Below are 13,119 nucleotides of genomic sequence, written 5' to 3'. Positions count from 1 at the left end.
TAATCAATATAATTTCAACTTATTATTTAGCTTATTACTTATTGCTATTAGATTAATAAAAATTATTAAAAGTAAATTAATAAAAATATATATTTATATATAAAATTATAAAAATTTATATATAATATTTATATTATAATTTAATAATAATAAATATAAAAAAATGATTAAATTTATAATGTAAATAATATTTTCAGATTCACAAAATTATTGGTTTTGCACCAACATTACTTCAAGTACTAATGACTGCTGAAGAAATGTCTGTACGACAAGCTGGTAATTAATAAAAATAATTACTTTAACAAAATATAAAAATTGATTAATGATAATTTAATATAAATTTAGGTGTTATATACTTGAAGAATTTAATTACAACAAATTGGGCAGACAGAGAAAATGAAAATGGGTCAGTTAAGTTTACCATTCATGAACAAGATCGTGCAATGATTCGTGATGCAATTGTTGATGCTCTTGTACACGCACCAGAACTTATTAGGTAAGTTTTTTTTTTAAACACATTTTCAATTGTAAATTAGATAATACAATATTTCTATAAATAATAAAATTATTTTTTTATTTTAATTTAGAGTACAATTGGCTGTTTGTGTTAATAATATAGTAAAACATGATTTTCCTGGGAGATGGACACAAATAGTAGACAAAATCACAATATATTTACAAAATTCAGATGCTTCTTGCTGGCCAGGTGTTCTTCTTGCACTTCATCAACTTGTTAAAAATTTTGAGTATGATATTTTTATTATATTATATAATAATAATATATAATGTTTATTTTTCAAAATATTAAATAATAAATATTACAAACATTTATTAATTTTTTTTTTTTTTTAGATATAAAAAGGCAGAAGAAAGAGGACCATTAAATGAAGCAATGAATCTTTTGTTTCCTATGATTTATCAGTTGATATTACGGCTTTTACCAGATTCTTCAGAACAATCAGTATTGCTACAAAAGCAGATATTAAAAATATTTTTTGCTCTTACACAGGTACATTTTAAATATATTTTTTTATAATAAAATATGAAATCGGTTTTTTAATTTTTGTTATAATTTATCATTTTTTCCCCAGTATACACTTCCCTTAGATTTGATTTCAAAAGAAGTTTTTTCACAATGGATGGATGTAGTACGACAAGTAGCTGATAGACCAGTTCCACCTGAAACTAATAATCCAGACTTGGATGATGATGAACGAGCAGAATTGCCATGGTGGAAATGTAAGAAGTGGGCTCTTCATATTTTACGCAGAATGTTTGAAAGATATGGAAGTCCAGGAAATGTGACTCAAGAGTACAAGGAGTTTTCTAGATGGTATTTGAGAACTTTCAGTGGTGGAATACTTGAAGTCCTTTTAAAAATTTTAGATCAGTATCGAAGAAAGATATATGTATCACCTAGAGTAATTCAACAATCAATTAATTATATTAATCAAGGGTAAGTAATAAAAAAAAATGATTTTAATATTCAAATTACAATTTAATCAATTTTAATTAAAATATTATTTAAATTTATTTAATTTATTATTTTGAAATTAATATTATAATTATAATTAATAAAATTTTATATTATTTAATTTTATATTATATACTATTTCAATTACAGAGTAAGTCACGCTTATTCGTGGAAATTTTTAAAACCACATATGTTTGAAATAATTCGCGATGTACTTTTTCCAATACTCTCATATTCCGCTGCAGATGAAGAACTTTGGAATAACAATCCATATGAATATATTAGAGTGAAATTTGGTAAAATGTCATTCAAAAATAAATTATATTTTCTATATATTATTTTAATAAATTAATAATTTTTTATTTTCTAGACATATTTGAAGATTTTGTATCTCCAGTAACTGCTGCACAGACTTTATTATATTCTGCGTGTAAGAAACGTAAGGATATGCTTCAGGAAACTATGCAATTCTGTATGGAAGTTCTAACCAGTCCAAATGCAGATCCTAGACAAAAAGATGGTGCATTACATATGGTATTTATCTTTATAAAAAGATATCTTATAAAATAATAAAATTATATTCTAAAAATCAATTTTTTTTAGGTTGGAAGTTTAGCTGATGTATTATTAAAGAAAAAAGTTTATAAAGAACAAATGGACAAAATGTTATTACAATACGTTTTTCCTGAATTTAATAGTCCTCATGGACATATGCGTGCAAGAGTAAGTAATGCATATCTGTTTGTTTATTAAAGTATAATTAAATATTTGATTTATAATTATTTTTTTATAATTATTATTTTACAATTATTATATTTCAGGCATGTTGGGTATTACACTATTTCTCGGAAATAAAGTTTAAACAAGAACAAATATTAGTTGAAGCAGTTCGATTAACGACAAATGCTCTTCTAACGGACCAAGATCTACCAGTTAAGGTAGAAGCTGCTATTGCATTGCAGATGCTTCTTTCTGCTCAAGAAAAAGCACAAAAATATGTAGAACCTTTAATTAAGCCTATAACTCTCGAATTATTAGCTATCGTGCGAGAAACAGAAAATGATGATTTAACAACTGTTATTCAAAAGATTGTTTATACCTATTCAGAACAACTTATGCCAATTGCAGTTGAAATTTGTCAACATCTTGTAAGTATTATTTTTTATTTTTTTAATTAATTATATTATATTTAATTTTTTAAATTAAAATGAGATATTAAAAAAATATTATATATATTATTAGGCTGCAACTTTTAGTCAAGTACTTGAAACAGATGAAGGCAGTGATGAAAAAGCTATTACTGCTATGGGATTATTAAATACAATAGAAACATTATTGAGTGTAATGGAAAATCAACCACAAATTATGGCACGATTGCAACCGACAGTGCTTCAAGTTGTTGCCCATATTTTTGGAGAAAGTGTCATGGGTAAGTTAAGTAATAATATTAATGGAAGTAAAAATATTTTAAATAAATATGTATTATATTAAATTATAAATGTATATTATTTATAAATATTATTATATTGACAATATTGACAATAATATTCTTTTGTATTTTAGAATTTTATGAAGAAGCTCTTTCATTAGTTTATGATCTTACGGGAAAGACAATTTCTGGAGATATGTGGAAAGTTTTAGAATTAATGTATCAATTATTCCAGAAAGATGGCTTTGAATACTTTACTGATATGATGCCTGCTCTTCATAATTATATTACAGTTGATAGTCCTGCATTTTTATCCAATGAAAATCATATATTAGCTATGTTCAATATGTGCAAAGCTGTACGTTGATTATTTTTTTATAAAAATAAAGAAAATATTTTATGACAATTTTTTTTTATTTTTTATGTATTAGGTATTAACAGGAGATGCTGGAGAAGATCCAGAATGTCATGCTGCTAAATTATTGGAAGTTATAATTTTACAATGTAAAGGTCATATTGATCAGGTAAAATTAAATATAATGTATAATATATTTCTTTTAATAAGTAATTATTAGAAAATTTTATATAAAAAAAAATTTTTTTTAGTGTATACCTTCATTTGTGCAATTGGTACTAGAACGTTTAATGCGTGAAGTTAAAACATCTGAATTAAGAACAATGTGTTTGCAAGTAGTAATTGCAGCTCTTTATTATAATCCAGCACTCTGCCTTGAAACAATGGATAGATTACAAGGAAATTTTAGACAATCAACAGAACCAATTGCTTCACATTTTATTAAACAATGGATACATGATACAGATTGTTTCTTAGGGTGAATTTATTTTTTATAATAATGATTGCAAATTTTTTTATAATTAAATACAAATGCAATTAAATGCATCTTTGTAAATATTTATTAATTTATTTATATTAATTCATGTTATTTAGATTACATGATAGAAAACTGTGTGTTCTTGGGTTGTGTACATTAATTAGTATGGGTCCTGCAAGACCACCAGCAGTGAATGAATGTGCTCAACAAATCATCCCATCTCTGATTTTACTTTTTGATGGATTAAAAAGAGCTTATGCAGCTAAAGCATCTGATACTGATGACGAAGAGAATGAGGAAGATGATAGCGATATCGACGAAGGTACTAATTTTCATGTATATTTCTATGCATTTGTTATCACATTTTTAAAAAAATAGTAATAATTTCATTATATTTATATAGAAGTTTTATCATCTGATGAAGATGAAATTGACGATGCTAGTCAAGAATATTTAGAAAAACTACAAGAAAAAGTGACTAGATCATCTACACAACATGGTTTTAATGTATCGACATCAATCCAAGATGGACATGGTGATCATAGATCAGATGATGATGGAGATGATTCAGAATATGATGCCAATGAGGAAACTCCACTAGAATGTTATGCTACGCCTTTAGATTCAGATGACATGAATCAAGATGAATATGTTGTTTTTAAAGAAGTAATGCAAAGTGAGTAATTCTATGTTCTTAATTCAAAATTAAATTATGTCAAATCATATCAAAAATTAAGTACAATTATAATTTCTCTTCTTTTTTCTTTCCTTCTTTTAGATATTGAAAGAACAGACACAGTTTGGTATAGAGCATTAACTGGTCACTTAACTGCAGAACAACAAAAGGCATTACAGGAAATTATCTTGTTAGCAGATCAGCGTAAAGCAGCTCTTGAAAGTAAAAGAATTGAACAGAGTGGCGGTAAGACTTTTTATATTAATATTATTAATATGATTTATTATAATAATATGAATAATACAAAATTTGTTTTTATGAATATTCTATTATACTAAAATAATATATATTTATATTATTATTTCAGGTTACGCTTTTCATTCACAGACTGTACCTACATCGTTCAATTTTGGTGGAACGCTTTTGAGCCGATAGACTCCCAATCGTTTATATTTTTAGCTTAAGTAAGTAAATAAATTGCGAAGCATCCAAGTCAAACATCCTTAACAATGCAATATATGTTCCCACTGCGTTAAAACCGATACGCATTATACGCGAGTTAAATTAAACATTAAAAAAGTGTCCATTTTTGTTTGTTTCTCCACGTTCTCTAACTTATCATGACTATAGCTCGGTACATACAACAATGGTAGCATCCTTTCGAGCGTTTGGAAATCCATTCCACGATGGAATCTGCGGAGAAGCACACTTCTTCTCATAACATAATAATAAAACGTAATTAATTTTCATTGTAGAAAAATGCATCTAAAATAAACAAGAATAGTAATTTGCATTTTTTTAAATAAAAAATATTTTTGTTCATTGTTTATTTCGATTTCCAGATTCCAGGGAATATGTTCTGATCTTGATTTCCAAATCGTCGTGCTTCTTCGCCGAGTTCACGCCAATCCATCGTTCAACGCGATCGAATCTTTTTTTTTTGTATGAGAAGGAAAAAGATATGTGTGAAAATGAAAGTATGAAAGAATAAAATAAATATGTGTGTGTGTATCTGTATGTTTGAAAAAGGAAAGGAAATGAAAAAGAAAATAGTTCGATCGCTTTTGAAGCGCTCGAAAAAGTGCCTTCAACACGCTCGACGCGGATGGGACCTTAATTGGAGCAAATTGGATCGAGGCTAGGACGCTTCTCTAGTTTGTAAGTTTCCTAAACACTGTACTAAAATATAATAAATTAATGCTAATTAAAAATGAAGAATTCAAACTTTTCCAGCCTTAATTTCATTACAAATTGTAATAAAATTTTCAAAAGAAGATTAAATTGATATAGAATTATGTCATTACATTATGCTTCTAAGTAAAAATCATGTACAAAATTTGTGACTTAATAAGTTTCTAATTTAAATAATTAGCTAAGCTTTATTTTGTAAAAATTGTATAATGCACCATTAACTACTTTATTATTCATTTGTTTGAAGGAATAAAGTAAAATTTAATAATAGCTTTGCATAATAATATATTTGGTTAGATTAAATTATGTCATTAGGAATAGGATAATTAACAATGATTTAAATGCAATTGAAATGCAAAATTTTCTCATTAACAGCCTTATATTCCACTTTCGATCGATACATAAGTTAAGTTATGTGTTTTCAAATGAAGATTTTGGCAGGATATATATACATATATCCGTTTATGGAAAATAATTCATATCCTGCGAAATAACTCTCAGGGCGGAGATATACTTATACGAGGAGCTGCATGTTGAAATTATAGATACGTTTGCAGTTTCATATACACATATCATATATACATTTTTGTTAGATAAGAGTTATAGTTTAGAATAATTCGGTTATAAGTACATACTTATAATGAAATTTTTAATCAAAATTGGAAAATTATATTAATAGTATATTTTTACAAAGTTGCGACAATTTTAATTATACATTTTTGTTTTTTAAACTTGTAAGAAAAATATTTAATAAAGTAGTAAAAATTTATAGATCATTTATAGATTTCTCTTAAAAACTTTTAACGTTTTATATTTTATTTATATTTGCCAATAAATTATTAATTAAATAAAAAACTTGCAAACGTAAATGCAATTTCATTTCTTTATTATATTTGAGAGAGAAAAAAAAAGAAAGGAAAAGTAAGTATCCCACAACTCCGAAAAAATAGCGCATCGGTGGCATTTTTACCAATGGTTTATTGACCAAAGGTTCGAAGCACTCGTAAAGACGCAGAGAGGCCCGTTTAAACAAATGGACGAGAGGAACACATTTAGAGCACGAAGAAGTTCTACTCTCGACCTCTTTCCTCATTGTGTCCTCGGATAAAGTGAATGTTAATGTCACTTGAGACACCGTTCGAAATAAAACGCGCCGACATAGCCACCTCTCATTGCTTTTGCTACATTCTGCTCAAATGCTCTCCTATTATTTTGAAGGACTTCTGCAGCATCTTTATTCAATGGATCTTCTGGATTTGGTTCCTAAATAAATAATATTTTTATAGATATTTTTTTGTTTAAATATATTCAAAAATATTATAGATAATACATATAATATAAGTAAAATATAATATAAATTTTTTATTTCATTATAAAAAGTGTCATTATATATTATATTAAATACCAAAAAAAGATATTGTAATCCATAAACAATAGAATTAATTGTAAGGACTGGTTTCCAATCTTCTCTTAAAATATTCAAACACACATTGCCATCTAAATCAATATTAGGATGATAAACTTGTGTTTCACATTTTACTTTAGGTGGTTCATGTGGATAATTTGGTCCAACTTTGAAACTGAAAACAAATCTACCACCTCTATAAAATCCCTAAAAAATTAAAAAATAATTATCAAATTATATAAAAAAGAAATGAAAAAGAAATCTTACCTCATCTGGACAAATAATTAGCTTAAAGCTAAGAAGATCATCTGGATCAGGAAACTCTGTCCCACATGTTTTTGGAAGATTAAGTTCATTTATATCTATATAAAATAAGAATTTCTTAAAATATATTAAAGAATGAAAAAAAAAATATTTTATATTAAATTATTAAAGATTACTTCAATTAAAAAATAAAATTAAAATAATGAAATATTTTTAAAATTAAATGAATATTAATATTAATCATAAAAAATATAATTTATTTATTTATATTTATTAAAAATGTTTCTAAAGTCATGTTAATAATTATTTTTTAATAAGCTATCTGTTTTAATGGAAAAATACAAATATGTATATTTATTATATTATTATATATTTATTATATATTATATCTTAAAATTTATTTCATTTTAATTTATTATTTTTAATTTATTTTTTTAAATATTTATGATATTTATTGGAATTTATAATTTTTTTAATTTTAAGTATTTTATAAAGAATTTAATAAAATAAATACTTATATATCAATATATTTTTAAAAATATGAAAATAAATTAAATTGTATATATATTCAAACAGATAATGAAAAAAAAAAAATATATATATATATATATAAAATACAAAAAATCTAAATATAAAGTATATAATGAGTATTAATAAAAATGAACAAACATTAATAGCTATACAAAGTAAAACTAATTATAAGATCAAAATTTTAAAAAAATTTTAAATAAATTTCTTTCTAATTAATATATTTTTCATATATTAAATGAAGTTTGTAGTAACAAATAAAACAGAAATTGAAAAGAAGACTATAAGTATCCGTCAATAAACCTTTTGTGATTCTCAGTTGCGCTGCAGATGCTTTTTTTTGGGTGCCAGCTTTGGGTGACTCGCCATCCTTTTTCGCCTGTTTTAATGAAAATAATTTGATCATGATAGAGTGGCGGTGCCAGGCGTGGAAGGCACAAAAGTCTTCTTCCTCGAACGGCCACGCGCGCAGTTACGATGCACGCAACAAAACTTTTTGACAATGGAAACAACTACTGTGAATTTACGACTGGTTTCACGTGGACGGAATAGAATTCGTTTCTGTTACGATCACGGTATTAAAGTCCCATTTTTCATACTACATATTAAAGCCTGTATTTCATTTATGTATATATGTTTTAATTTAAGATTGAATAATTAATTCTTTTCAATAGAATAATTTTTTTTTATAATGTTTGATTATTTAACTATAATAATATAAAATATAAAATATTAATCCTTAATTTTATCTATATTTAATTCATTATTTTATAATTTATAAAAATATAAAATGAAGTTTAAATGAATTATAGAACTTCTGAATTATATATATACAGTATATATTCTCAATTATAAAACTTCAATCATTATTATTATTACTTCATACAAATGTATAATAAATAAAATTTGTTATATATAAAAAAAATACGGAATGTGAAATGTTTAAGTTATTATTATAAATATAAATGATATTTTCCATGTACTTTTTATCATTTAAATATGATTGGTAACCATTTATAATGATTTAGGATTCTACCAATCGTAATTTCTCATATATATTGGAAATATTTATTCGAGTTGTGAAAATATCTGTCGTTGGATGTACAAATAATTATTTACTATTGTAAGGAAAAATATATAAACACTAGATGGTTCAATGTTCGTTTTGAATTAGTGTGAGATATAAACGTCAATGGCTTACATTAGTTGTGCATGTTGCTTGTAACGATCAAAAAGTAACGAGATAGATTTCGCGATCTATATATTTTCTCTAGTTTGACAGTAAACGACGACACAATGGCTGGAGTCCGGGATGAAATTTTAGCTAACTTTCAGGTAATTTATTGGATCTTTAATTATTTGTTAATTTTAAATAGAACATAGATTTTAGGTTATGATGTATGTATTAATGACATTGACAGTAGTAGAAAAAATGTATAAACATAAAACAATATTTTCGTTTGTTTCATTTTCAATTTGTCAAAATTTTAACAATATTTAAAAATATATAAATATAAAAATCATTTAAATAATATTCTCTGATGGTATTTGGTACTTTATATTTTTGAATTCTTTTTGGTGTGTTGTCTTCTTTTGTCTTCTTTATTGTATTTATGGATTATAAAACAAAGACTATAAAATTAAAAGTATAAAAAGGAATTTTAAAAAAGAATTTTATTATTCATTAATTTATGATATTAAAATAAAATATTATAATATATTATTTAAAAATTAATTTTATATTAATATTTATATCAATTAGTTACGTTTGGAATAAATAAATATAAGTTGCTTTTTAGGCATGTACAGGAATTGATGATGTTGGTGATGCCATTAAATATTTAGAAGAATCAAATTGGGATTTATTGGTAAATTTTTCTATATAAATTCATTTTGTTTTTTATATAGAAATAAATAATTTAAATAATGTTATATTATATTATAGGCAGCAGTAAATCAAGCTATGCTTCGTAGTACACAATTACCTTCTGAAATAAGTCCAGATATAGAAATGATAGAAGAAATTGAAAGAATGCCACAATCACATTCATTTTCATCTCAAACTAATTGTGATTCTAAAAATAATTCCATAATGGAAGTAACAGAAAATTCAAAACCAGGCACAAGTAAATCTAAAACTTGTGAAAGAGAAAGAACACTTACATTCCATGTTAATCATCTTAATAATGAATATGAAATAAATTTATCTGAATTTTCATCTTTAAGTAAGTTTTATTATTAAATAATTTTTTTTATTTGTTACATTTATTTATTGTTAAATCAAAGATGATATAAAATAATTGATATAAAATAAAATATAAAGATAAATAATATTTACAGAGGATCTCAAACAACTTATATGGGTACAAACAAATGTCCCACCTTGCCAACAGCGTCTTTATGGATGGAAAAAAGAACCAAAATCAGATTATAGATCATTACAATCATTAGATTTACCAAAAGAAAATACTTTATACATGTCTCCTATAACAGAAGATGTTGATTTAACAACTGATATGTAAGTAAATTTTTTAAAAATTATATATATTTATATTTATATAAATTTATTAAATATTTCATTAATTAAATACATATTTTATTATTTTTATAGTGTGAGTTTATCAAAACGAATGACTCAAACATATACTTTAAATATAAGAGATGAAATAAACAAGGAAACATATAATTTGAAATTTCCTGGAACAAATACAATTTTGGATGTAAAATCTGGTATTTATTCATTAACAGCTGTTCCAGTTCGAAATCAACAATGGAAAGGCTGGCCAAATTCAGTAAAAAATGATAATGTTATGTTAGCCCAAAGTGGAATTTCTTATCCAGAACATGATTTATCTGTAAATGAACTTCCCATGAAAGAAGAAAAGAAGGTATTAATAATTATGTTATAAATATACATAGCATTAAAATAATACTTTGTTATTTTTAGGATGTCATAGATTTAATTGAAAGTGATAGTTCTATAGATGAAGATGATATAGAAGATGATATTTTTGTAGATAATGTCAGATCTACAAAAACTCAACGTCTTAGTAAGTAAATTAAATTTACTTAATAAGTATTTTAAATTTCAATTTTTTAATGTTAATTTTTTTTATTATACTAATCCAATAACTTATCATTTACAGTGCCAGAAAATGTAGCAGATGAAACAATAGGTACAATGCATTTTGCAGAAGAATTTGAAAAACGATATGGACCAGCACATCCAGAATTTTTTACTGGTACATTTAAAGATGCAGTAAAAGAATCATGTTTAAAGCCAGCAAAAGAGGTTAGTTGTTATTTAAAAAAATTATTTAAAAAACATTGTTTACCTTATATAAAATTGTAAATTTATGATGTTACAGAGAAAATTATTAGCTGTATATTTGCATCATGATAATAGTGTACTAGCAAATGTATGTTGCACACAATTATTAAGTTGTGAAGCTGTACTCCAAGTTTTATCTGCAAATTTCATAGTATGGGGTTGGGATATTACATTTGAATCTAATAAACAAAAGTATATATATATATATTTAATTATAAAAAATATTTTTTTATAATATGAAATTTTTTTTATAAAATATTTTATTTGAATTGAATATTTTAGATTTCTTTCATCTGTAAAGCAAACATTAGGATCATTTGCAACATTAGCTATGGAAAATATAGATATCGATACTTTACCTGCTCTTGTAATTATAATGAGAGCTAGATCCATTACAGAAATGTTTACAGTAATACATGCCAATGTGGGAGTAAATGAACTATTAACTAATTTAATTCATGTTGTTGAAGTATTTCAGGTAAATAAATATTTAATATATGGCTTTAGATAATTAATATACGATATTAATATGATATCTATCATTAAATTTCCATTTCTGAAAAATAGGAACAAAGACGTACCGATATTGGTGTTGAAGAAGAAAGACAAGCTAGAGAAAGAGTAAAACAAGAACAAGATAGAGCATATCAGGAAAGTTTAGCTGCAGATAGGTATATTAAAAATAATTATTAATTAATAAAATGTTTCGAAATTATATTGTATAGTATTTTAATTAAAACAATAAATAAATAAATAATGTGTATATGTTATATATGTATATTTTTTTTAGAGCGAAAGAAGAAGCAAAACAAATGCAAGAAGAATTAGAAAAGCAACGAAAAGAACAAGCAGAAAACGAAAGGTTGGCTGAAGAAGCAAGAAAAGAAGCTCATAGGCAGGCAGTAGAATCAAGTTTACCACCTGAACCACAACAAGGAACTGGTGATGGAGTGTTAAAAGTACGAGTGCGGCTTCCAGCTGGAAAATTTCTAGAGCGCAGATTTCAATCTGATACACCTCTACAAACACTTCTTAACTTTCTCATTGTGGAAGGTTATCCAACAGAAGAATATAAAGTTCTGTGTAGTTGGCCTCGAAGGGATGTAAGTAGATGATGTAAGCACTTAAGTTCTTATTACATAAATGTGCTTTCTCTTTTATCAAGTTAAATCAAAATTATCAAATTAAATCAATATGTATATGTATGCACACACATATACATATACATATACAATTTTTGAATAAATTTCACAATATTTAATAGAATTAATTTTTTAAATTTATTTAAATTTAATTTCTGTATTTGTTTCAGTTAACATCTATGGATTCAAAACTCACTCTTATGGATTTAAAATTCTGTCCTCAAGAAACAGTAATTTTAGAAGAACGATAAGTAATTTGTTGTAATTAAATTAAAATGTAGAATTTAAGCATTGCAATATTCTGAAAGTGTTATTTATTTAACAAGTTTTGAATAGTTATCAGTTAGTATGAGTTCAGTTTATTGTGCAACTACATTTTTATGCTGTATCTTTTCGTACTATTCATTCGTACGACAAATGTAGTCTTATATTATAAAAAGTCCTTTCCATGCATGTGCATTGTATATTTTAAATTCCTAAAAATAAATTACATTTCAAAAAACCTCAAACAAAAGTAGCCTTTTGTTTGTCGTTACCATGATTGCAAAAAATATTTAAAAATATATTAAAGGAGTTCAATTTGTAATAAATATAAATGGAATTTGTAATAAAAAAATATATTTTGAATAATATTAAATTTTTTAAAGAATTTTTATTACAAATACAAAGATGCAGCAAAGACAATGTCACGTTTTATAAGTTTAATTGCTTCACTAAATTTATTTTCTAAATCCGTATTTCCAATATTTTTGGCTGCTTGACATAATTGTCTAAGAACTTCTTCTAAACGACGCATACATCTTATAATAGAACCTAGAATTAATTGAAATTATAATATTTTCAAAA

The 13,119-nt window shown here is 24.8% G+C and overlaps 4 protein-coding genes across 8 annotated transcripts in view; 2 read left to right on the top strand and 2 right to left on the bottom strand.

Moving 5' to 3' along the window:
• LOC102678867 (importin-7) overlaps positions 1 to 5,640 on the top strand; it is a 6,400-nt gene extending 760 nt beyond the window's left edge. Inside the window, exons 2-20 of one of the 4 annotated variants that reach the window (XR_422718.2) lie at positions 198 to 276; positions 346 to 496; positions 588 to 746; positions 853 to 1,009; positions 1,092 to 1,456; positions 1,625 to 1,770; positions 1,845 to 2,008; positions 2,078 to 2,197; positions 2,296 to 2,622; positions 2,717 to 2,903; positions 3,038 to 3,261; positions 3,335 to 3,427; positions 3,510 to 3,736; positions 3,853 to 4,058; positions 4,140 to 4,412; positions 4,515 to 4,658; positions 4,780 to 4,876; positions 5,043 to 5,147; positions 5,255 to 5,636. Coding sequence is in view for 2 of the 4 variants with exons in the window: in XM_031513977.1 (XP_031369837.1) it covers positions 198 to 276; positions 346 to 496; positions 588 to 746; positions 853 to 1,009; positions 1,092 to 1,456; positions 1,625 to 1,770; positions 1,845 to 2,008; positions 2,078 to 2,197; positions 2,296 to 2,622; positions 2,717 to 2,903; positions 3,038 to 3,261; positions 3,335 to 3,427; positions 3,510 to 3,736; positions 3,853 to 4,058; positions 4,140 to 4,412; positions 4,515 to 4,658; positions 4,780 to 4,847 (3,090 nt within the window). In the remaining 2 variants the exon portion in view is untranslated. Of the gene's footprint in view, positions 1 to 197; positions 277 to 345; positions 497 to 587; positions 747 to 852; positions 1,010 to 1,091; positions 1,457 to 1,624; positions 1,771 to 1,844; positions 2,009 to 2,077; positions 2,198 to 2,295; positions 2,623 to 2,716; positions 2,904 to 3,037; positions 3,262 to 3,334; positions 3,428 to 3,509; positions 3,737 to 3,852; positions 4,059 to 4,139; positions 4,413 to 4,514; positions 4,659 to 4,779; positions 5,148 to 5,254 lie in introns of all 4 variants that reach the window. The other 3 variants (XR_004151519.1, XM_031513977.1, XM_006623113.2) reach the window with 3 other exon arrangements.
• A 323-nt stretch (positions 5,641 to 5,963) lies between these two features.
• On the bottom strand, positions 5,964 to 8,388 carry LOC102679175 (NEDD8-conjugating enzyme Ubc12). The gene is made up of 4 exons (XM_006623115.2): positions 8,104 to 8,388; positions 7,276 to 7,370; positions 7,009 to 7,215; positions 5,964 to 6,866 (listed from the first exon to the last, which is right to left on the bottom strand). Exons 1-4 carry the CDS (start codon positions 8,204 to 8,206, stop codon positions 6,726 to 6,728), a joined length of 546 nt encoding a protein of 181 aa, XP_006623178.1. The 5' UTR covers positions 8,207 to 8,388; the 3' UTR covers positions 5,964 to 6,725.
• Positions 8,212 to 12,787, top strand: LOC102679302 (FAS-associated factor 1). 2 transcript variants are annotated; one of them, XM_006623117.2, is made up of 13 exons: positions 8,212 to 8,375; positions 9,075 to 9,135; positions 9,600 to 9,668; positions 9,746 to 10,025; positions 10,141 to 10,318; positions 10,412 to 10,688; positions 10,748 to 10,850; positions 10,947 to 11,092; positions 11,169 to 11,323; positions 11,414 to 11,609; positions 11,699 to 11,802; positions 11,922 to 12,234; positions 12,444 to 12,787. In XM_006623117.2, exons 2-13 carry the CDS (start codon positions 9,097 to 9,099, stop codon positions 12,522 to 12,524), a joined length of 1,941 nt encoding a protein of 646 aa, XP_006623180.1. In that variant the 5' UTR covers positions 8,212 to 8,375; positions 9,075 to 9,096; the 3' UTR covers positions 12,525 to 12,787. The 2 variants fall into 2 exon arrangements, with proteins under 2 accessions (XP_006623180.1, XP_031369838.1); XM_031513978.1 differs by lacking the exon at positions 8,212 to 8,375 and having other exon boundaries at positions 8,837 to 9,135; positions 11,922 to 12,247; positions 12,444 to 12,734.
• Positions 12,788 to 12,875: 88 nt separating this feature from the next.
• The window catches only part of LOC102679512 (exosome RNA helicase MTR4), a 4,304-nt gene continuing 4,060 nt past the window's right edge, over positions 12,876 to 13,119 (bottom strand). The window contains exon 10 of the mRNA XM_006623118.2: positions 12,876 to 13,086. Coding sequence (XP_006623181.1) covers positions 12,929 to 13,086 — 158 coding nt within the window. The 3' untranslated portion in view covers positions 12,876 to 12,928. The remainder of the gene's footprint in view (positions 13,087 to 13,119) is intronic.

The sequence above is a fragment of the Apis dorsata genome, unplaced genomic scaffold, assembly GCF_000469605.1.
Source record: "Apis dorsata unplaced genomic scaffold, Apis dorsata 1.3 scaffold_815, whole genome shotgun sequence".
Taxonomy (NCBI): Eukaryota; Metazoa; Arthropoda; class Insecta; order Hymenoptera; family Apidae; genus Apis; species Apis dorsata.
Note: the sequence above shows the minus strand (reverse complement) of the source record. Positions and strands in the feature narration are given on the sequence as shown.

Coding starts and splice junctions, on each gene's coding strand:
- LOC102679302 (XM_006623117.2), top strand. CDS start 9,097: ATGGCTGGAGTCCGGGATGAAATTTTAGCTAACTTTCAG. Junction 10,689..10,747: donor CCATGAAAGAAGAAAAGAAG/GTATTAATAATT, acceptor TGTTATTTTTAG/GATGTCATAGATTTAATTGA. Junction 11,093..11,168: donor GTTTAAAGCCAGCAAAAGAG/GTTAGTTGTTAT, acceptor ATGATGTTACAG/AGAAAATTATTAGCTGTATA.
- LOC102679175 (XM_006623115.2), bottom strand. CDS start 8,206: ATGATCAAATTATTTTCATTAAAACAGGCGAAAAAGGATGGCGAGTCA. Junction 7,371..8,103: donor GCAACTGAGAATCACAAAAG/GTTTATTGACGG, acceptor TATTTTATATAG/ATATAAATGAACTTAATCTT. Junction 7,216..7,275: donor TAATTATTTGTCCAGATGAG/GTAAGATTTCTT, acceptor TTAATTTTTTAG/GGATTTTATAGAGGTGGTAG.